Source organism: Dasypus novemcinctus, chromosome 7 (assembly GCF_030445035.2).
Source record: "Dasypus novemcinctus isolate mDasNov1 chromosome 7, mDasNov1.1.hap2, whole genome shotgun sequence".
NCBI lineage: Eukaryota > Metazoa > Chordata > Mammalia > Cingulata > Dasypodidae > Dasypus > Dasypus novemcinctus.
In genome coordinates, this window is record NC_080679.1 from 90994486 (window position 1) to 91018763 (window position 24278).

General features: G+C 35.7%; 1 protein-coding gene across 3 annotated transcripts in view; it reads left to right on the top strand.

The window, feature by feature from the left end:
• The window catches only part of CCDC148 (coiled-coil domain containing 148), a 266519-nt gene that overhangs the window by 59946 nt on the left and 182295 nt on the right, over window positions 1-24278 (top strand). For all 3 annotated transcript variants that reach the window (XM_058300887.2, XM_071216424.1, XM_071216425.1), the window contains exon 2: window positions 17020-17137. In XM_058300887.2, coding sequence (XP_058156870.1) covers window positions 17033-17137 — 105 coding nt within the window. In that variant the 5' untranslated portion in view covers window positions 17020-17032. The remainder of the gene's footprint in view (window positions 1-17019; window positions 17138-24278) is intronic.

Sequence of the window (24278 nt, forward strand, 5' to 3'; positions counted from 1 at the left end):
GATTTTGTTGAGGATATTTGATCTATATTCCTTAGAGAAATTAGTCTGTAATTTTCTTCATTTGTAGTATCTTTATCTGATTTTGGTATTAGGATGATGTTGGCTTCGTAGAATGGGTTTGGCAACGTTCTTTCCTGTTCAATTTTTTGGAAGACCTTGAACCCGATTATAGAACATCTTTGAATGATAGGTAGAATTCACCTGTGAAGCCATATGGTCCAGGGCTTTTCATTTTTGGGAGATTTTTGATGACTGTTTCACTCTTTTACTTGTGACTGGTTCGTTGAGGTCTTCTATTTCTTCTATGGTCAATATAGTTTGTTCATGTGTTTCTAAGAGTTTGTCCATTTCATCTACATTGTGTAGTTTTTTGGCATAAAGTTGTTCATGATATCCTTTAATGATCTCTCTTATTTCTGTGGGGTCTGTGTAATGTCCCACCTTTCATTTATGATTATGTTTATTTGCATCTTCTCTTTTTTTCTTTGTCAGTCTAGCAAAGGGTTTGTCGATTTTATTGATCTTCTGAAGAACCAACTTTTTGTTTTGTTGATTTTCTCTCTCTCTTTTGTTTGTTCTCAATTTCATTTATTTCTGCTCTGATCATTATTATTTAGTTCCTTTGGCTTGCATTGCATTTGGCTTGGTTTGGTTTGTCTTTTCCTAGTTCCTCCTGTTGTGCAGTTAGGTCTTCGATTTTAGCTCTTTCTTTTTAAAAAATTTTTAAATTTTTTTTAAAGTTGTATTTTTATTTAGTTCTTTCCCCTCCCTCCCATTGTCTGCTCTCTGTGTCCATTCACTGTGTGTTCTGCATCCGCTTGCATTCTTGTCATGCAGCACCAGGAAACTGTGTCCCTTTTTTTGTTGTGTCATCATGCTGTGTCAGCTCTCAGTGTGTTCGGTGCCACTCCTGGGTGGGCTGCACTTTTTTCATGTGGGGCAGCTCTCCTTGTGGGCATACTCCTTGCACGTGGGGAACCCCTATGTGGGGGATACCCCTGCGTGGCACAATACCCCTTGCGTGTGGCAGCACTACACGTGGGCCAGCTCACTGCATGGGTCAGGAGGCCCTGGGTATAGAACCCTGGACCCTCCATATGGTAGATGGAAGCTCTATCAGTTGAGCCACAACAGCTTCCCAGCTCTTTCTTCTCTTTAAATGTAGCATTGAGGGCTATAAATTTCCCTGTCAGCACTGCCTTTATGCATAGGTTTTGATATTTGTGTGTCATTTTCATTTGTCTGAAGATATTTACTGATTTCTCTTGCAATTCCTTCTTTGACCCACTGATTATTGAACAGTATCTTGTTTAATCTCCGTAATTTGTGAATTTTCCCGTTTTCTATCCGTTATTGATTTCCAGCTTCATCCCAGTATGATCAGAGAAAGTGCTTGTATAATTTCAATCTTTTAAATTTATTGATAGCTATGCTGTGACCCAACATATGGTCTGTCCTGGAGAACAATTCATGAGCACTTGTAAAGAATATATATCCTGCTGGTTTGGGGTGTAATGCTGTATAAATGCTATTAGGTCATATTATTCAAGCTCTCTGTTCCCTTATTTCTCCTCTGTGCAGATGTTCTAACCAATGCTGAGAGTGGTATATTGAAGTCTCCAATTCTTATTGTAGGGATGTCTATTTCTCCCTTAAGTTTTGTCAGTTTGTGCCTCATGTATCTTGGGGCCACTCAGGTTAGATGCATAAATGTATATTATAGTTATTTCCTCTTGGTGAATTGTCCCTTTTATTAATATATAATGACTTTCTTCATGTCTTATAACAGTCTTGCATTTAAAATCCCTTTTGTCCAGGAAGTGGATGTGGCTCAAGAAATTGGGCTCCTGTTTACCATATAGAAGGTCCAGGGTTCGATGCCCAGGGCCTCCTAGAGAAGGCAAGCTGGCCCATGTGGTGAGCTGGCCCATGTGGAGTGCTGCCCTGTGCAGGAGTGCTGGCTCACATGGAGAGCTGGTACAGCAGGAAGATGTTGCAAAGATGCAACAGAGGAGAAATAATGAGAAACGCAGCAGACCAGGGAGCTGAGGTAGATCAAGGGAATGATCGCCTCTTTTCCACTCCAGAAGGTTCTGGGATCAGTTCCTGGAGCCACCTAATGAGAATATAAGCAGACACAGAAGAACACAGTGAATGGACACAGAGAGCAGACAGTGGAGGGAGGGGGGAGAAATAAATAAATAAATAAATCTTTCAAAGCAAAACTCTTTTGTTCAATATTAGTATTGCTACTCTAGCTCTTTTTTGGGTACTATTTGTGTGGAATCTTTTTCTAACCTTTGACTTTTAACTTGATAGTGTCCTTATATCTAAGTGAGTCTCTTGTAGATAACACATAGATGGCTCAAACTTTAAACAATTCAGTCTATGTCTTTCAAATAGGAAATTCAGTCCATTAATGCTTAATGTTATTATGATAAAGTCATTACTTACTTCATCCATTTTATCTTTGGCTTTCCACTGTCATATCTTACTATTGTTGTCCTTTTACCATTTAATGATCTTTATTTCCAAACTCTTCTCCAAATTTCTCACCCTTACCTTTTCCATTCTGACTGTAGCATTGTTTTGTAAATCCAGTCTTTTGGTAACATGTTTTCCCAGTTTGTGTTTGTCTGTGAAGACTTTTAAACTCACCTTCATTAAAAAAAAAAAAAGATTTATTTATTTGCTTCATTTTTCTTTATTTATCCCCTACCCCAGATGGTTCTGTCTACTTAATGTTCACTCGCCTTCTCCAGAAGGCACTGGGAACCTAACCCAGGGCCTCCCACATTAGAGGTAAGTGCCCATCGGCTTCCGATAGTCTGTGGCATCTGGTCATTTTGGTGGGACTGCAGGGGTATCTGGATTGTTGCAGCAGGGGCAGCATCAAACTCATTATAGAGGGGGTGGCATCTGTTTGTTTTCTTTTAGGAGGCACCAGGACTCTAACCCCAACCTCTCATGTGGTAGGTGGGTGCACAACTGGTTGAGCTACATCCGCTTCCTTCACCCTCATTTTTGGAGGTCAGTTTTGCTGGATAAAGAATTCTTGGCTGGCAGTTTTTTTCTTTCAGTACCTTAAATATATCACTTTCTTTTTGCCTTCATGGTTTCTGATAAGAGATTGGTGCTTAGTTTTATTGAGATTCCCTTGTATGTAATGCATTGCTTTTCTCTTGCTGCTTTCAGAATCTTCTTTTAATCCCTTATTTGCCAAAATTTGAAAACTGCCAGTCATGACTCTTGATGAGAATTTCCAAGACTCATTCGTGTGAGCTGTGAGAATTTAACTATTCCACCCACCCACCCCTGTGTGAAATGTCTGGATATTTCTTCCTTTCTTTAGCATTTTTTGTCTTTAACTAGACAAATATAAATTTTCTTCTGGGCTTTTGGAACTTTTAAAATAAGTGTTGTGGATGTAGTGGGATTAAGGGTATGAGAGGGCCCACACTCTGTGGAACTCTTGAGTACTCTTTAACTGGGGCCTTTTTTTTTTATGGGAAAATTAGGTTTGCATTTGAATCCTATTCATTAGCAAAGTTGATTTAGGATCTTGCCTTTGAACTTTTAAAGACAAACATTGGGAACTACATAGAGATCGACTATATGGAAGTTGCTTCATAAGCAAATTTATGTGAATTATGAAAAGGGCAGAGATTTTATAGGCTTCCTTTGGCTGATTATAGATTTTTTTACACTAAAAAGACAAGATTTTTAAAAACACTTTTTTCTTGGATTCTTGCACTGGTTAAATTATGGTATATATTTGTCATTTGGATACATGTATACATAGATACAAACATAGAATGGTGTGAAAAGATGATCAAGTTATTAAATGAAAAGCAACTTGTAAAACTGTACATATATCATGGTTACATTTGTTTAAAATTGGATTGAAAACATATATGCATAGGGGATTACAGCAGTCTGATATTGTTTATGAATTCCAAAAATAAATATTGGATTATGTTGGTGAACTGGTCTTTTCCTCTGGGCATATTAGAGGTTTTATATTCAGAGGTTTTACTTTTACTTGATTAAATAATGATTAAGGCTTTGACTGGGCCACATCAGTAGGACATTGAAGCCCCACCCCCTTGGTGGGTGGGGACTCACAGGAAAACTACGCTGCGAGGAAGGGGGGTTAGAGTTTTTGAGCTGGAGACTGGGAAATAAACAAAGGGAGAGAGCAGAGCAGCTGAGCCTGGAGAGCATAGAGCCCTGGGGAAGAGAGAAAGCACAGAGAGCCTGATATTCTACAGCTGACCTTGTGGAACCATCTTGCTCCAACACGTGGCTACAGACTTTGGTGAGGGAAGTAACTTATGCTTTATAGCCTGGTAACTGTAAACTTCTACCCCAAATAAATAACCTTTATGAAAGCCAACAGTTTTCTGGTATTTTGCATCAGCACCCCTTTGGCTGACTAATACAGCAATATTTGAAAGAATACAAAATAAAATTGTGAAAATGACCACTTACACTAAATGCAACTGGGATATTAAGGCTGAAAAGTACAGGAAAGTTTTATTTTTGCCTTTTAATATTCTATACAGTTTGATATTATTTTAATCATTATTACATTTATAATTGAAAATATAGTTTAATATGTTTACTTTTAAAATTTTGTTTATTCTCTACCAAGCATTAGAAAATGACATTGTGACTATTTTAATGTTAACTTACTTTTGAAGCTCTATAAAATTCTATGAACATATTCTATGTATCTTTTCTGTTATTGTAGAGACCAGTGAGAAATAAATAAGCCAATTTAGCTCCTATGTGGAGATTTATATTCACATATGTTTATAAGTTCACATTTTAAAGAATCCTTTGTGTTATGAAGTCCAAGTTCTTTTTTATCTGATAAAATATGGAAACCATAGTAGCCTTTTCCCAATATGCAGTGAAGTAACTATTACCCTTACTTAGTACTTTCTTAAATGACTTTCTTCTTTCTATAAAAAAGAAACATTTAAACTTTATGTTCAAGCAAAAGTGGAATCTTAATTGCATTCACAATGTTGTGCTAGTATCACCACTATCCATTACCAAAACTTTTCCATCACTCCAAATGGAAACTCTGTACCCACTCCAAATGGAAACTCTGTACTCATTAAGGATTAAGTCCCCATTCTCCTTCCCCCAACTCCTGATAACTTGTAACCTACTTTCTGTCTCTATGAATTTGAATACTCTAGTTATTTCATAAAAGTAAAATCATATAATATCTGTCCTTTTGTGTCTGGCCTATTTCACTCAACATGATATCTTCAAGATTCATCCATGGACTAGCAGGTATTAGAACATTCTAAATAATATTCATCTATCTATATATTTTTATACATATGATTTTTTTTATAGCCAAACCATATTCCAAAAATGTATAAATCCCATTTAGTTTATTACTTCTTCTATTGATGGACACTTGGGTTTCTTCTCCCTCTTGACTATTGCAAATAATGCTGCTATAAACATTAGTGTACAAATACCTACCTGTTTGAGTTCCTACTTTCAGATCTTTTCCGTATATACCAAGAAGTGCGATTGCTGTGTCATATGGTAATTCTATGTTTACTTTTTTGAGGAACTGCCAAGCTTTTCCACAGTGGCTACAACATTTTAGATTCCTTCCAACAATGTGTAAGGGTTACTATTTCTCTGCATCCTTGTCAACACTGGTCATTTTCTATTTTTAAAATAAGAGTCATTCTAGTGGGTATGAGGTGGTATCTCTTTGTGGTTTTGATTTAATGACTAATGATAGAAATAATTGCATTTACAATATCAATTGTAAGAATAAAATATCTGGTAATTTAAACAAGGATGTAAAGTACTTGTACACAGGAAACTAGAAAACCTGGCTGAAGGAAATTTTAAAAAGACCTAAATAAATAGAAAGACATTCTTTGTTCATGAATTGGACAACATAATATCATTAAGACGTCAATACTACCCAAAGCAATTTATATACTCAATCCAATCCCAATAAAAATTCTAACAGATTTCTTTGCAGAAATCATAAAGCCAATCTTCAAATTCATATGGAAGGGCAAAGGCCTCCAAATAGCCAAATCCTGTTTTGAAAAAGAAGAACAAGGTTTGAGGATTCACACTTCCTGATTTATAATAGAAGTAATATATACCATTCTGGCTTAGAATTTAAAAGAGAATTTGGGATGTTGGAAAAATACTGCTTAAGCTGGACTTTGGCCATAATATTGGAACTAATACTTAAGATGTCATGGGATTTTTTTCCAATGAAAATTTTATAATTTGGTACTATATCCAAGATATTTTTTTTTCAGATTGGAGTTGTTCTTACAACTGTTTGGTCTGGCAGAATCTCTATCATCTTAGAAAACTTGTCCTCATGGGTGACTGGCTTTTCCACATATTTATATAGTTAAGCAGTTTAAGCTAACAATAAATCCATATGTTGTAAGATTTTACACTTATGAACAAGTGACTTCTTCCAAAGTGGATTAAAAAAGATTTTCTTTAGAAGGAGAGAATACAAGTTTTGTTTTTTTAAAAGATTTATTTTATTTATTTATTCCCCCCTTATTGTTTGCGCTCACTATGTCCATTTATTGTGGGCTGTGTCTGCTCAACTTCTCTTTAGGAGGCATGGGACACTGAAACTGGGACCTCCCATATAGAAGAGAGGTGCTCAATCATGGAGCCACCTCAGCTCCCTGGTTTGTTGTGTCTCTCATTGTCTTTCCTCTTTGTGTCTCTTCATTGCATCATCTTGTTGCATCAGTTTGCCGTGCCTCCCCATTGCGCCAGCTTATTGTCTTGCTAGTCTTCTCCAGGAGGCACCAGGAACTGAATGCGGGACCTCCCGAGTGGTAGGCAGGAGCTCAAGTGCTTGAGCTACCTCTGCTTCCCAACAATGCAAGTTTTAACACTGTTAAAAGACTGCCTCATTATGTCAATGATCACTGCTATCTTTTCTTAGAAGTCCTCATTTTTATTCTGCCCTGTAGTAACTAGTTGAGATCATATATTTCTTTAAGAAGTATTGCTCCTCTATCAAATCTGTAAAAATCAACATTATATTTCTATTATTTTTCAACCCTCTAGTCACAGCAAAGGTAACAATAATACATTATATATCAAAATGCTCTTTAAGAAATTTCTCATAAAATATATTAGTTTAAAATATTTTCAGTAATTGAGTAGATCTAAAAGCCTTAACATTTCGATAACACTCATAAGTAATTTCTAAAATGTCATGTAATGTGAACGTGGAATAATTTCTAATACTAAATGCTCTTAAATAATTTAACATGGAAAATCCTGCTCAAGTATTAGTTATTCAGACAAAAGCATTTTAACTACAGGCTGAAGTAGCCACTCTGAATTTCTCACTAGTAAGCATAAAATTGAAATGACCTGCATGGCATATACTTGTTTGGGAATCAGGAAATGTTTATTTTAATATAGTTTCATAATCCCTTATCTGATATCTGTTGGGCCAGATATATTTCTAACTTTTTAAATTTTCTGAAATGTGCTATACAACTTATGCTCTATAGTACTTATTTTTTTGGCTTTAACAATGAATATTTGTTAGTTTATGGATAGTACTTATTTTTTTGGCTTTAACAATGAATATTTGTTAGTTTATGGTTTTGAGATCAGGAACTATCCAAATCAGGGCAGTATCAAGGCAATTCTTCCTTCCAAAGACCGTTGCATTCTGGGGCTGGGTGCTGGTGACCCTTGGTCCATAGCTTGTCACATTGCAATGCACATGGCATTTGTCTCCTTGTCTCTCTCTTTTTAAAATATATTTCTTTATTTTTTATTTTAAACCACTTAAATTACATAAATGTTACATAAAATATATAGGGGATCCCCATATGCCCCACTCCCAACCCCTCCCACATTTTCCCTCATTACTAACATCCTTCCTTAGCGTGGTATATTTTTTCACTTGATGAACACATTTTGGAGCATTGGCACTAAGCATGGATTATAGTTTACTTTGTAGTTTGTATTCTCTTCCACACAAATTTGTAAGTTATGACAAGATATGTAATGGCTTATATCTGTCATTGCAATGTCATTCAGGACCATTTCCTGTCCCGAAAATGTCCCCATTTTACACCTGTTTTTCCCTCCCCCTCCCCTCAGAACCTCCGATTGCCACTGCCTCCACATCAATAATAAAAGTTCTTCCATTGCTAGAATCACAGTAAGTCTATACTAGAAAACCAGTAAGTTTACTCTAGTCCATCATTCATTCCCAATCCTGAGGATTCTGGGATGGTGATGCCCACTCCACCTCTAACTGAGAGAGCCTTAGATTGCATGGGGCAGATGTATGGGACTATCTTGCATGCAGTTGCAGACTCTCTCTGTTCCTTGGGATGGTCATTGTCCATCGTCTCTTGTTAGTTGTCCTTGGTGTGTTCAATGAACTGGAGAGTAGGTGTTGCAACTCTGTTGATATTCAGGGCCCAGCTGTCACATGGACAGCCCAAAGATTTAAGTCTCTTGAACATACACCTATCAACTCTAGTACTAACTATAGGTTCAAATAGAAGAGACAGAAAAGCCATGTGTACGGAAACCACAACTGAGTCCAACTCTATCACACTGTGGAGCATCAATTCCCAAGTAGGGCCCACTGGCAGGACACCAAACTCATGAGCTGTCTGCCCAACCTATAGTGTCTGGATGTCTCCACTATTTGCAGCAATATTTACTTTGGCAGTCAATGAGATCCTGCTAAGACATGCACAAGTGTAACCACTGGAATGACCTACTGACTCACTTTGAAGTCTCAGCCATATAAACTCATTTGTCTTTATCCCTTCCCCCTTTTGGTTAATGTCTTTTTCCAGTTGCACTGCTAGTTGGTGCTTGGTAGTAATCTCTTGGTGCCAGGGAGGTCATCCCTGGGATCCTGTCCCATGCTGGGGGGAAGGTAATGCATTTATATGCTGAGTTCAGCTTAGAGAGAGGCCGCATTTGAGCAACAAGGAGACTCTCAGGAGGTAACTCTTAGGCACCCTATAATAGTAGGCTAAGTTTCAATTTCAAAAATAAATGTTCATAAGTACAGTCATCACTATCAAGGGCCTGTCAATGGTCTATCCTCCTTCACTAGTCACTGCCCTTGTATTCAGGAGATTCTTGCTCTCCCATTAGAGAATGTGGCAGAACTGCATAGGATGGGATATTGATATTCTTTCGGATATTGTGTGAATCTCCACCCACTGTGACAATGCCCCATGAACATTTGAACACATCCATATGCCTTATAGTTATCTCCCATGTGAACCTCTTCCCATGCATCCCCCATCACTGACCTACACCAATGATCCACCCCGGCTACAGTTGTAACCCTTCTGTGATCCAAAACTTCTTCAAAACTGAAGCTAAGAAAATAACCAAATACAATTAATAAGAAAATGAAATAATATAGTTTTAAAAATAAAATACAAAAAATTAAAAAATTTTAATAATAATTTAAAAATATAAAATTTTTAAAAATCTGACATATCTTTCATCACTGTAAAATCTATTATCTTGTATGTACAGTGGCATTGTGTTCTGTTTATTCCCCCAGAGTCTTATTTTTTACATTTTATCTTCAAAGAAACTTTAGGTTACAGAAAAGTCACATACAGAATATAGGGGATTCCCATATACCCAACATCCTACCTATAAGACTTAAAACCCCAGTGTTGCCTGGTACAGCACCTCATAATTAATCACAATAACATTTTTGCACAAATGTATGAATGTTCACATTAAATATAATAAACTTCAATTTGGGTCAGGCTTGCCACCAAATGATGTCAGCTAGGTCAGCTTTGGCCACCATTTTATTTATGAAATCTTTGTTTTACAGAAATTTTTGTAATATGAATGTGAGATTTTGGACCTGAAATTCTTCTGCTGTGATTAGCTGTGTGATCTTAGTCATTTTTCTGGGCTTCCTTTGTCTCAAATGCTAAAATGAGAAATTTGGACTAAAATTATTTGTGAACCTTCCAGAGTCTAAATCTGAATGTCAATTTAATTCTCTGATAGAAAGAACACTATAATGGTAACACTTCTGTTTAACAATGCCTTTGTCCAGAGGTTCTCAACATCCTTGGAAGTTGAGTGGTAATTTGTTTATGATTTGTGTATAAAGATTGAGGTATATAGGTCAAGATTTGTTTCCAGTTGGTTATCCATGTAGTTGGAACCAAGCTAGGTTTCAAATCCATGAAGATAGCTTACTTTCTGTTTTTAACTTTAATTTCCAGAATGTATTCTAATGTAAATTTCTTATGTTTGTAATTAATATTTTAGCTCTTTAGAAAAGGTGAGAAACATTGTGTGGCTACATGGTTTTCCTCTATAAACTGGGGTAGGAACAAATTCAATAGGGTTAACCGAAGATAGATGAAAGAGAATCTGCAAAATTCCATTTTGTTTCAGAGCCTCAATCTTTGAGTCTCTAGGCCAAGAAAAATGAGTCCTAAATCTAATGGGACTGGGTTCTCCATTAAATGTGGAGTAAAGCTAATTAATTAGAGGATTGGTAAGGTTTCCTACCAGATGGCGATGGCAAACTTGGACAGTTAAGCTATATGTGGGAGAATTAAATTAAAACTAGAGAAGTGATGTAGGCCAGAGCTTACAAACCAGCTGCTGAATGCAACTTAGACTTGTTTTGGAGAATTGCTTTATTTGCTGGTGTAAGAAACAAAGATTAGTTTAGTTTTCACATAAAGGAATGTAACCTGGCAGCCTACTGCCTCAGTCTCCCACTCCCGGGTTAAACAGCAAAAAAGGAAACTTACGCTAGTCCTACTGGGAGTAAAAAAAAAAAAAAGGAAGATGCTCAAGAAAGAGCTAAGCCAATACCAATTCAGCACCACATTCCATTCCTTATTTGGCAGAAGGGAGCAGGTAAAACAAAAATGGTTGGAATGTGTTGAGGGAAGCAGTTAATCACAAACTTTTACACAGGAAAGTTAGATCTTTTCGGATAGGTTGTAACTTCTAAAGTATCCAATCTATGGAAAAACAGAGGAAGGGCTTGCGTGCTAGGCTTAGGGGTATAAATTGTGTCATTTTTCTTCGGCGGGCCAGCCATGTTTTCTGGTTGTGCGCCCCTTCTTGCAAGATTGAAAATAAATTCTTTTCTTCTCCACAATCGGGTGAGCCTTATTTTCTTCCAGAAGAAGAAGATTTATTTCTAACACTGGTACCTGTTAAAAATGAAGAAAGAGCATTTGGTTATCTTTCGACATGGAATGCTCTTCAGTTTTCCATGTTTTCTGCTATCCCCTATGGTCTTGTACTATGTCACTTCCCTCATTTAACTTACCTGATGGCCCCAAGGACCCTGCTGTCTGTGGGCTATGTTCTTAAAGGAAGAAAACAAACAAACAAACAAACAAACAACAACCCCCAAACCGAAAGGTTATGGTAGGCATAGGGAGGTTACAATATGGACTTACGAATTATTACTGCAGTTCTTCTGAGGGTCTAGGAGATATCCAGATACTATCAGCTACATTTTACTCATTTCCCAACTAGTATTTATTGAATACCTACTATGCTGTGCTAGGTGCTGGGGATACAATTGGAAACAAGACAGACAGTCCCATATATCTAGTGAGGGAGAAAGACAATCAGAAACATGCAAATAAAAAGACTAATGCAAATTATCATAGAAAAGAAAAGAATAGGTTGAGAGCTAATACCAAGGAATTCACTTTATTTAGATGGAGGATCTGGTTATTTCTTTCTAAGGAAATGACATGTAGCCTGAACTGAAAGCTGGGTAGGAACCAACTGTATTAGTCAGCCAAAGAGATGCTGATGCAAAATACCAGAAATTGATTGTTTTTTATAAAGAGTGTTTATTTGGGGTAGGAGCTTACAGATACCAGGCCATAAAGCCTAAGTAACTTCCCTCACCAAAGTCTATTTTCACGTGTTGGAGCAAGATGCCTGCCGACGTCTGCAAGGGTTCAGGCTTCCTGGGTTCCTCTCGTCCTAGGGCTTGCTTCTTTCCAGGCTTAGGGTTCCTTTCTTCCCAGGGCTGAAGCTTAAGGCTTCAGCATCAAACTCCAACATCAAAAACCCCTAACTCTGTCTTTTGCCATGCCTTTTATCTGTGAGTCCCCACCCACCAAAGGGTGGGGACTCAATGCCATACTGGCCCAAGAGGTTTACATAATTACTTAATCAAGAAAACCTATGAATCCAATATAATCCAATATGCCCAGAGGAAAAGATCAGTTTAGAAACATAATCCAATATTTCCTTTTAGAAATCATTAGTAATATCAAACTGCTCCACCAACCAAGAAGAAGGAAGCATCTTTCAGGTAGATGCAGGAGTTCTTACTCTTTTTTGTTCCATGGATGCCTTTGCCAGTCAGGTGAAAACCATGGATGCCTTACTAATTCCACACTATACTATGAATTATTTAATAAGTATATCACACCCTCACTAACACGTCCTCACAAGAATAATGTGTTTTTGTTTTTGTTTTTAGTTTAAATTCAAGCTCATTGACCCCTTGTTAAGAACCCCTGAGGTAGAGGGCATAGCAAATGTGTAGGACTTGAGGAAGAATGGATTTGGTGAATCTGAGAAATGGAAAGGCCATTGTTATTGGAATGTGAGAATGAGATTGAGTGGAGAGATGAACCCAGGTGAGGTCATGTAGGGCCTTATAGGTCATTTAAAGGTATCTGACACTATTTTAAAGAATAAAAGGAAACCACTGAAGGGTACAGGTAAGCTCAGATTAAAGTTTTTAAGAGGCTACTATAGCTGCTTTGTTAGAGAATAGACTATATGGGTACAAAGTGGAAATGGACAATTAGGAATTGTTGCTGACATCCAGGCAGGAGGTGATGGTGATGGTGGCTTGACTCCTCTTATGGCAGTGGAAGTGAACAGGTTGGATATGCACTTGGGAAGAAGCATCATTAGGATTGGGTAAAGGATAGTGTAGCAGTTTGATATGATCATGAATTCCAAAACTAGATATTGGCTTATGCTTGTGATCTGGTCTGTACCAGATTAAGTTATAATTAGGGCTTTGATTGGGCCATATCATTAAGGCATTGAGGTCCCACCCCTTGGTGGGTGGGGACTCACAGATAAAAGGCATTGCAAAGGACAGAGTTGAGGGCTTTTAATGTTGGAGTTTTGATGTTGGAATTTGATGCCAAAGTCTTAAGCTCGAGACCCAGGGGAAATAAGCATACAGAGGAAAGAGAAGCAAGCCCCAGGAAGAGAGGAACCCTGAGCCCAGGAAGAAGCAAGCCCTGGGAAGAGAGGAACCCATGAAGCCTGAACCCTCACAGATGTTGGCAGGCATCTTGCTCCAACACATGAAAATAAACTTTGGTGAGGGAAGTAAGTTATGCTTCATGGCCTCGTATGTAAGCTCCTATCCCAAATCAATACCCTTTATAAAAACCAACCAATTTCTGGTATTTTGCATGTCCACCCCTTTGGCTGACTAATAGAGATAGGATGTGGGTGTGAGTAGAAATCAGCCTATAGGAATGATTGCCAATGTTATTACAGGTTTGAAACAAGGCCTTTCTGATTAATGACCTCGTAGAAATTGCATGCTGGATTTTATCCCTATATCCTGAAGCTGGTGGGCAATTACCAGGACTCTTGGTAAGTTGGCAGAGTTTTCAAAAATGATGGGCATTTGCTACTTTCTCTTCTACTTAAAAAGATGTAAGTGATTGCAAAGGCTAATAGGCATGCTTCCTGGGTATTTCAACTTTGTGGATATGGGACAAAAATTTATAAACAAATGAGTACTGTTACTTAAAGAACCTCTTGATCTAGTTTGCTTGCCTTGAAGGTTGTATTCTTAAAAAGATAGTTCAATTTAGTTTTGTTTTAGGTTAGGTTCTCAGAAAGCAGGTGCTGAGACAATATGAGGTGCAAGGTATTTATCAGGGATCCACTCCTGTGAAAGGAAAATTAAGGAAGCAAGATTGGGCAGATGAAGAAAGCAACTTCAGCATAGTTCCAACAAAATCTCAGCCAACCTAGAGCCTGGAGCAAATATTGCCAATCAGAGTGTCCCATACTGGGCCCAACAAACAGGGCCTTTATGTCTCTGCTTTGCTCAATCACTGTATGGGCTGCCCCAGGCCAAGAGTGCTCTCTGAGTCCAGCTTTGCGCAAACTGAGGACTGGAGGTTGTCTGTAGACAACACTCCTGAAGCTGGGCCACAAGCCTCCCTAAAATGGGGGTTTGGATGGTGCATCTCTGTATCCAACACAGTGCTGTATTGCTTAATAGAAGTTGTGAGTAATTTGACGAGTTGCTTTATTCTTTCATTTATGTAGATTCTTTCCTCCCATGAATACAAGATAAAATGTATACAATTTTTAATCACAAAATATTTATCAGTGACTGGAACAATTCAATAGAAGGGAATTAAGAGATTAAAAGGAGAGATCAAGAACAGGAAAAATAGAGCTGCAGGGTACCTAAGAGTTACCTCCTGAAAGCCTCCATGTTGCTCAAATTGACCACTCTCTAAGCCAAACTCAGCATGTAAATGCATTACCTTCCCCACAGCATGGAACATGACTCCTAGGGATGAGCCTCCCTGGTGCCGAGGGATTACTACCAAGCACCAGCTGGTGATGCAACTAGAAAAAGACCTTGAATAAAAGGGGGAAATTGTAAAGACAGTTTATATGGCTAAGAGACTTAAGAATGAGTTAGGAGGTCATCAGAGGGGGTACCTTATGCATGTCTCAGCAAGATCCCAGATATAGCCAAAGTAGATACAACCCCAGGTACTGGTGCCCCTGAGGACTATGGAGACACCCAGGTCCTATGGTTATGGCAGATGCCTCTGGAGTTCAGTGCCTTTCCAGTTGGCTCTACTTTGGAATTTATGCTCCTGAGTGTGATGGAGTTGGACTCAGATGTGACTTCTCTACACATGCCTCTTCTGTCACTTTTACTGAACCCGTGGTTGGTGCTGGGGTTGGTGTATGCTCAGGAGACTTGAAACTCTGGATTGTCTATGTGCCAGCTGGGCCCTGAGCCCTCAGCAGAGTTGCAACATTTACTGTCCAGTTCGTTGGACTTACCCAGGTCAGATGACAGGGAGGTGAAGATGGTCAGTCACCACATCGGGGAACAGAGAGAGTTTGCAGCTGCAAGCAGGAGAATCCCATTCACCAACCATGTGGGATCTAAGCCCCCTCTCGACTTAGAGGTGGAATGGACATCACCATCCCAGGGTCTTCAGGATGGAGGAAGAAAATATGGATTGGAGTGGATTTACTGATATTCTACTATAGAATTATTGTGACTCTAGCAATGGAAGAAACTGTACCATTGATGTGGAGACTGTGGTAACGGGAGTTGCTGAGGGCAGGGAGAGGGAAGAAGAGGTGTCACACGGGGCATTTTCGAGACCTGGAATTGTCCTGAATGATATTGCAGGGACAGGTGTAGGACATTATAAAACATGCCATAACCCACTGAATGGACTGGGGGAGGGTGTAAATTACAATGAAAACTATAGTCCATGTGGTGCAGCAAAGCTTCAAAACGTATTCATCAAATGCAATTAATGTGCCGCACTGATGAAAGGGGTTGTTGATGTGGGAGGAGTGGGGGGTAGGGTGGGAAGTGGGGTATATGGGAAACTCATATTTTTTAATGTAACATTTTGTGTGATACGTATCTTTAAAAAAAAGACAATAAAAATATTAAAATAAAATAAATAAAAAAAGAACAGGAAAAAGCACAGAGGAAAATATAATGGAGGTCAGGGGTGGTCTTCTATGAGGAATGAATAGCAAATTTTAATAAAATGCTAAGAATTATGGCACCCACTTCTAGGCTTTAAAAACAGTTCAATTTACCCGTATTTTAATATGTTTTAAAAATAACATTGGAATTTTAGCTGTCTTTTGTTTCCTTGGCAAGTGTAGAAAACACGAATAAATGTGACCAACCATTCATGACAATTCAGAGAAACGAGAGCTTGGGTATTCTTTCTATCTCCATCTCTGCTTTATTATTTACAGTGAAGTATGCACTTTTGAAATGATATAAAATTGGAATGTTTTCCCCAAATTTTAATAATGAAAAGCTCATATTCTTGTCTCATTGAAGGATTTGCCAGTTCCCTTACATTGGGTATTTTTATTCTGCTTCAACAATAGTCAGTTCAACCATGTTTTCCTTCACTGTGCTTATTCTAAAATCATTTGGGAGCCTTCTTTTAGTCATGCAATCCATGATTTACTTAATTTTTCTTTATTTAAATGGTTCAGAATAATATTCATTTAACTGAGACAAAAGTACACATTTTTTCCTGAATTACTCAGGTTGTTAGACTTTATGCTACTAGAAATTATCCTAAACCCATGTTTTGCTTTATCAAAATAATTAATATCAAAATAAGCTAGGACATTATATGTATTTGGATGGAGAACAGCCAAATATTTCACATCAGTTTTATCTTATTTGATCTATTACATTTTTAAAGTTCTGTCTTAAAACTTTTTTCAAATTTAATTGAAATTATTTTGATTTTTTAAATTTAGAAATGCATCTATGACTTTAAAAATCTATTTACTTTATTTGATTCATAAAAATATGATAATATTCACAGTTGATGCCTAACATATTTTAAATAAAAAGAATGGTTTAACTTGGGCATATTTTGTGGCAAGATACTTTGTATCTTGGCATTATAATTTTCTTAAATTCTCAAAATACTAATTTAAATACAAGTTTTCTCTATATGTCCTTTTAGAGCTAATTTTATGCAAGAAGTAATGTAGTGGTAATGTCGTATTTTAGGAGTTTCTAGAGACAGAGGTAGATATTATGAATGTTGTAATAAATTATTTCTTATGTTTTCTTAAAACTATTTAAAAATAAACCTGTACTTAACATGTTGCCATAACTATATTTGATAATAACATGATACTAATCCTTTGCCATTTTTCTGTTTTGATGAAAAATAGTCTGATATTCCATATGAAAAATGAAATGAGAAGAGCCAAGTATAAACCAGTAGACTATCAACAATTACATGCATTAACTGAAGCAAAAAAATTAGTTTCTGCCTCTACACAGCTGAAGGTAAGGGTTTGCATATATGTTTTCCACTTTTGTAAAATTGAATTGCTGGGAAGTATAATATGTATACTGCAAATGTGAAAATAAGTAGCATTCTAACTACTTTTAAGAATCTTCCAACTATTAATAATAGCAACAGCATTTAATATTTATTGAATGCTATCAGGCACCATGCTGTTTACATGGATTACTCATTTAATATTCATAATAACTATAAGCTCTGAATTCAAATTTATTTTTGGAAAGATAGACATTTCATTGGCTTCAACACTTTCAAAACTTAATATGAAAAATAAAAATTTTTAGAGACAGCTATGGATTATGCCCTTATCTAAGGCTTTTATATGTCTTCATATAGCTCAATTTTACAGAATATCCTTTCTTTTTTTGGCCCAAACATATATCTCAATCCAAGGGAAGGTGAACCAGGACTACACGTGAAGGGATTTTATGTGCAATTGTGTATAGTATTTTAAGGACCATGTATGGGTTAGGATTACTTCTGCAGTATGTTTCCCTCTTGTGCAAATAATAGAGTTCATTATAAATGGCATTTTCATTGCCTGGTTGTATTAAAAAACTGACTTTGTGAAACAACACATAAGTAATTTGCAAGTTTTCATTCATATTTAAAATTTTCATGTTACATTAGTTTCATGTGGCTTTTTATTGTTAATAGCTATCTAGAAAATCAATTGTTATGATTCCAAAGTTCATTTGATACTCTATTCTGGAGAAATTATCATTTATTCACGATCTATATCCCCTCAAACCAAGGAGACTACTTAAAAACTAGGGCATCACTTGTTTGGCTCATATATAATTATAAAATAATTTAATGTGATAGGACAGTCAAAGAAATTTTATGGGAAAAATCACTTACATAACTATTATACTAATAAAATTCTTTTCATATTTCTGACTTCTATTATGACCTATTGTACACATGCCAGATATATGCATATATATGTATACACACACATATATATAAACATACATATACTGTATTAGGGTTCTCTGGAGAAACAGAACCTTCAGGATATATATATATGTATGTGTGTATACATAAATATTGTAAGATTTATTGTAGACATTGACTCACGCAATGGTGGGATTTCATAAGTCTGAATTCCATTAGGCAGGCCACAAGTTGGGAGTTCCATTGAAGGTTTAGATGAATTCCCCAAGAGACGTTGACTGTAGTGTAGATAGAAATTCTTCTTTCTGACTGCTGAAATCATCAGTTCTCCCTTTAAGGCTTTCTCCTGATGGGATGAGACCTCTAATTGCTGAAGACAGTTTCTTTTATCAATTGTTGATATGATTAGTTAGAGATGCCATCAACTGATTAATGATTTAAATCCACCAAATACTTTCACAGTAACAATCAGGCCAGTGCTTTCCTAACCAAACAACTAGACACCACAACCTAGCAAAGTTGCCACATGAACTTAGCCATCATACATATGTAATTTTCTTCCATGATAGAAATAGGTATGAAATCCTGTTTTCTTTTACCCTAACATTTTGCCACACCATCTTTATTTATAATATGTCATTATATATATGGTATTTAATTAATCTAGTCAATAAATATTTATTTTGTGCCCCAAAAATATAATGGTTAGTAAAACATAATCTCTACATATAGTGACCAACAAAAACCAAAGCAAAGCAAAGCAAAAACCACAATTCCTACCCTTATGGAGTATACTGTTTACTGGGAGGAGTCAGTGTTTATAAGATAAACCCACTATAATTATATTACATATAGGCTGCAATAAGGAACATGCTTTCTGATGATGTATAATAATGGAGCTTGATCCTGATCAGAGAGTTAGAAAAGGCATTTCTCAGGAATTCAAATTGGAATTGGTATCTCAAGACCAATTAGAATTAATTAAGCAAAAATAGAGTGACAAGTATTACCACACATTGATATTTTGGTATTTGGATTGAACTCAATTTTGTGATATTGGAAATCATGTTCCAGTAAATATCTTCATGCATAGTGACTTTTCATGGTTCAGAATATACACCCCAATAGGATAAATTCCCATGATTGGCATGTCTCAGCTAAAAAATATGAATGCTTTTTTAGTATTTTTAAGGTCTGTTACCTTAAATGTAACATTTTCTCTAGATGTTTGCTAATATTGGGATATATACATAGGTATATATATCTTAAAGTTTATATGTATATAATCCAATATTATCTATCTCTCCGTCTAGCTGCCAGTCAGCCAGCCAGCCACCCATCCACCCTTCCATCTATCCATCCATCTAGCTACCAGAGATACACCAAAAAGACATTTTGGCTGAATGTGGAATGATTGAGTGTTAAAATCAATATTTGGTCAAAGCAAATTTCTTTTGATGATAGAATTGCTATAAAAATAAATATGTTTCTTAAATTTGATATTAAGTACAGGAATAATAATTACTTGGTGTTGTCAACTGCTAGGTTGCTTCCCCAGTCACTGTATTATATATTTGTGAGGATAAACAGATGCTTACTTTCAACTGGCATTTAAAAATAACACCAGTAACCATTTTGTCCAAAGCAGAATATAATTCAGGAAAAAGCTGTTCAGTCACATATTTTCTATAAATAATGTTATACCTAGGATTCATAGCTTGGCAAATCTCAAAAAATCCCTTGTCTTCAACTACTTAAAATGGTTGGCACTCTGTATCAATCATTTTAACAAGCTTTTTGCTATCATTTTTAGATTTCATAGATTTGTAACTATAAGAATTTCTCCTATTAAAGCCTTTTTATGATGTCTGTCGTTTTGAACTTTGGTTAGTGAGAAAAAAATGTGTCCTGGATGTCCCTAACACTTCCTTCTTCTTTTAAAAAAAAAACCTGTTTTCATTCTTATAATATCTGGATCAAGGAAGATACATTGGGAATATTGTTGTAGATGATTTTTGGAGTCTTCTCAGTTAATTTGGAGGTGGAAAGTTGACATTTTGCTTTTAATTTCCTCTTGTAAGATGTAAACAATTCCCAAATAGGACTTTTTCTTGAAAGACTCACAGCTTAAATGGAACTAAATAACTAGAAATTAAGCACTGTTCTTATTTCCTTTATTGTTATGAATGCTAGTATATCAAACCATCTACCCCATTGAGAATTATGATGATACCATTTGTTATGTCTTATGTTATTATTTAAATTGTTATAAAATATGTGTTGGCTCAAAAAGAATATATTCATCTTCTTGATATTACATAGCTAGCATATTCTTTCTTAGTATTCGTATTGTTTATTTCCCTGATTATTTTACTATGTAAAGTGTCCTTTTTTTGCTCCTGAAATTAACGGTTTTAACAGCCATAATTAATTATTATGGGACTTTATTCTGGAAATTTAAATATACATATATTTAAACTGAATAGTAGAATTATTTTCATGTAGTAAACTTTATTTTTAATGAAGTTTTAGATTACAGAAAAGCTACATTGAAAGTATAGGGGGGAAGCAGATGTGGCTCTAGTAATTGAGCTCCTGCCTTCCACATGGGAGACCCCTGGTTTGATTCCCAGTGCCTCCTAAAGAAGACAGCAAACTGGTGTGGTGGGCAGACATGGCAAGCTGACACAACAAGACACAGGAGGAAAAACATAATGAGAGACACAACAAGCAGGGAGTGGAGGTTCCCAGAGCCTCCTAAAATAGGATGACCAAGATGGAGTTGACATGACAAGAGATACAAGAAGAAAAACAATGAGAGACACAACAAAGCAGGGAACGGAGGTGGTTTAAGTGATTAGGTGCCTGCCTTCCATGTCAGAGGTCCCAGGTTCAGTTCCTGTGTGCCTCCTAAAGAAACAAGGGAGACCAACAGACACAGAAGTTGCAAGACAATGAGAGAATGGGGAGAAATAAATAAATAAAATAAACCTTCAAAAAAAAAAAAAAGAAAAGAAAGTATAGGGGACTTCCATGCACCCTACCCCCTCGCACATTTTCTCATATTAATAACATCTTACATTAGTATGGTACACAATTTATTACAATTGATGCACAAGTATTGAAGCATTACTACTAATCAAGATCTAAAGTTTACATTATTTTTTATACTTTGCACTGTACAATTGTATAGGTTTTCACAAAATGTATAATGCCCAGTATCCATCATTGCAGTTTCATTCAGAACAATTCCAATGCTCTGAAAATGCCCTATATTCCATGTATCCTTCACCTCCCCTTAGAACCTCTTGTAACCACTATGTTCATATCAGCATTACAGGTTCTTCTGTTACTACAATAATAATGTCTACTTTGGTCCATTAGTGCATTCTCCCTTATGTTTGTTCATTCTTCAGCCTTGAGGATTTTTGGATGGTGATGCTTGTTCTGCTTCAGATTTGAGAGGGAGTTTAGATCTATGGGACAGATGGCAGGAACTGTTTTGCTTGCAGTTGTAGATTCTCTTTGCTTTTTTGTGATGAGGGTTGTCTATCATCATTATTTTGTTAGTTGTCCCAGGAGAGTCCAATGAACTGGACAGTAGGTGTTGGCTGCAACTCTGCTGAGTGAATGATAGAATTTTAACATTTAAGGCATATAAGGAGATTTTTGCCTTTAGTTACTTCTGGAATACTTAACTATACTAGAAAAGAAATTAGCAATAATTATCATTAATTAACAAGAAATTAGTTATCAATTCAAAAGATGTGCCTTATTTGTATTACTGACATATTTGCACTGAGTAGATGTGATGGTATCCTATGAAATCACTGTGTCATTGATCATGTACATGTTCTGGGATATGACGCTTAAGTGGCGTTCAGCAATATAGTCATTCTGAGATTGAACCTGAAGCTTAATAATAAATTTGGACTGAAAACTGAGACCAAATTTTGGTATCCTATTTTGTATTGTTTTATATGTTGCCACAATAAAATTTTCTTAAAATACTTGGTACATTATATGTAACTGTTAATTCCTAATTTATTGAGTATAAAAGAGATCTTTATAATTTTTATTTTAATTTCTTTGATGACCAAAAATGAATATTTCTTCTTGTCCAACTCACGTATCCATCTACTATTTTTTTTAACTTTGTCTTATGAAAAATTGTAAACATATGCAAAAGTAGAGTTTTGATATAGTGAATCTCCATGTGGCATTATCCAGTGTCAGTAATTATCAACTTTTGGCTCTTGTTTCCTCTCTATTCCCACCCACAAAACTCTTCTCCCCTACCCCATGCCAGATTGTTTTGAAGTAAATCTCAGATATCATAAAATTTCACCCAAAAATATTTCAGCATGTATTCTAAAATATTAGGGCAAAAAAATCCCTACAATGTTATTAGCATGCCTACAAATATTAATGATTTCAAATATATAGTGTGTTAAATTACCCTGATTATCTCCAAGTAATTTTGAAAAGTTTATTAAAAACAGTATCTAAAAGTTATATATTGCTGCTGATTTTTTCCTTTTAGATTTCCTCTCTATCTTTTTGTATTTTATTGTATTGTTTGTCCTGTATGATTTTTTCTATAGTCTCAATTTTGTTGATTGCATCCTGATGGTATCTTTTAGTATGTTCCTCTGTCTCTTGTATTTTCAGTAAATTAGTAGTTATATCTAGAGTTTGATTAGATTCAGATTGAATTTATTTTGGCAAGAACACTTATTGATACAATTTCTCTACTCTAATAATTTGCTATTGCAAATAGTTCTTCATTAAATAGTTTTGGGTATATATCTTTTCATACTCTTGCCAATATAGTTTTCACATAGATTTTTATAGGAGAGATATCTATGTCAAGGATTAAACCATGTGAAATTTTGCTACTTATCTCCAAATTCTCTTTTATGGGTTTGTACCATTTTGTATCCCCACCTGCAATGTAATAGAAAGCATGCTCATAGAGTTTTTGTTAAACATTTTAATTTCTACCAACTTGATAGACTAGAAATTGCATCTCAGTATAATTATTTTCTTCTTTTTAAGGGTTAATAGTTCTTTATTGAGGTATAATTCACATATAGTTAAGTACACAAATCTTAATATGTACAGCTCAGTGATTTTTAATAAATGTATGCACACATGCCGCCAACACTTAAACTGTTCACTAGTAATATTTGTATTTAGAGATGGATCTTCTGGCCCAAAAGAATTTTCCTGGTATTTCACAGTGCCTAGAATTAGGATTTCATTATCTGAACTGTCACAATAAACCACACACAGGATGCTTTCTGATTCTTTCATAAATTTATCATTTTAGCTTTTCCTAAACTATTTTAATTCAACAGCATTCTGTATAAATCATAATCTACCTTAAATATTTAAAAAATTTTTTTATTGATTTCATATGGCATGCTGCCTATTAAATAAATTGGAATTACCTAGAAACCTCCCTATTGATAAATACATGATTTTAGTTCTTTTAGTTCCTTTAAAACTTCATTTTTCTTCATTCTTAACCTGAAGACAGATATAGAATCAATGAGTGAATTTACAAAAAATCACTATGTTCTGTAAAATAGTGGAAGCACCTAGTGAAAAACAGTAGTTTCTTTTTCTTCTTTTTTTTTGACTTTTATAGTCTACTTAATTGACCTATCCCTGGGCCCAAAGGCAGCATCATTGATTTTTCTTTTAACTACGGAAGTGTCTCCACATATACCACCAATATGGTTTAATTTTTTATGTATAATATGGACCAAATATGTCAAAGTTATCTCTTTCTCAACAACTCTAGAGACTGTAGATGGCAAATAGTTGGAATGAGTTTTAAGCATTTTTAAAGCCAACCCTAGAGTATAGTTGGAATACGTTTTAAGCATTCTTAAAGCAAACACTAGAATATCTGATTTTAGAAATACTGTGTTTTTTTTTTTTTTCAGAAGGCAATATAGAGGCTGACGAAAGGTTTTCTGTAGGGCCCTGTATTTATTTAAGTGTACCTTCCTTCTCCTAAATTTCATAATCATGGCACTCTTAAAACCTCCTTCTGAAAAGATCTGACTTTGTATTTTGTTAAGTGATATTTGATTGTTTCCTTATATCCCTACTTTTGAATTTTAAAAAACCCTGAGCAGTAGAAAGATAAACCCAAGGTTAAAGTAATCAGTGAATGACAGCTAGAAATAGCATGCATTATAAAGGTTCTTTTCT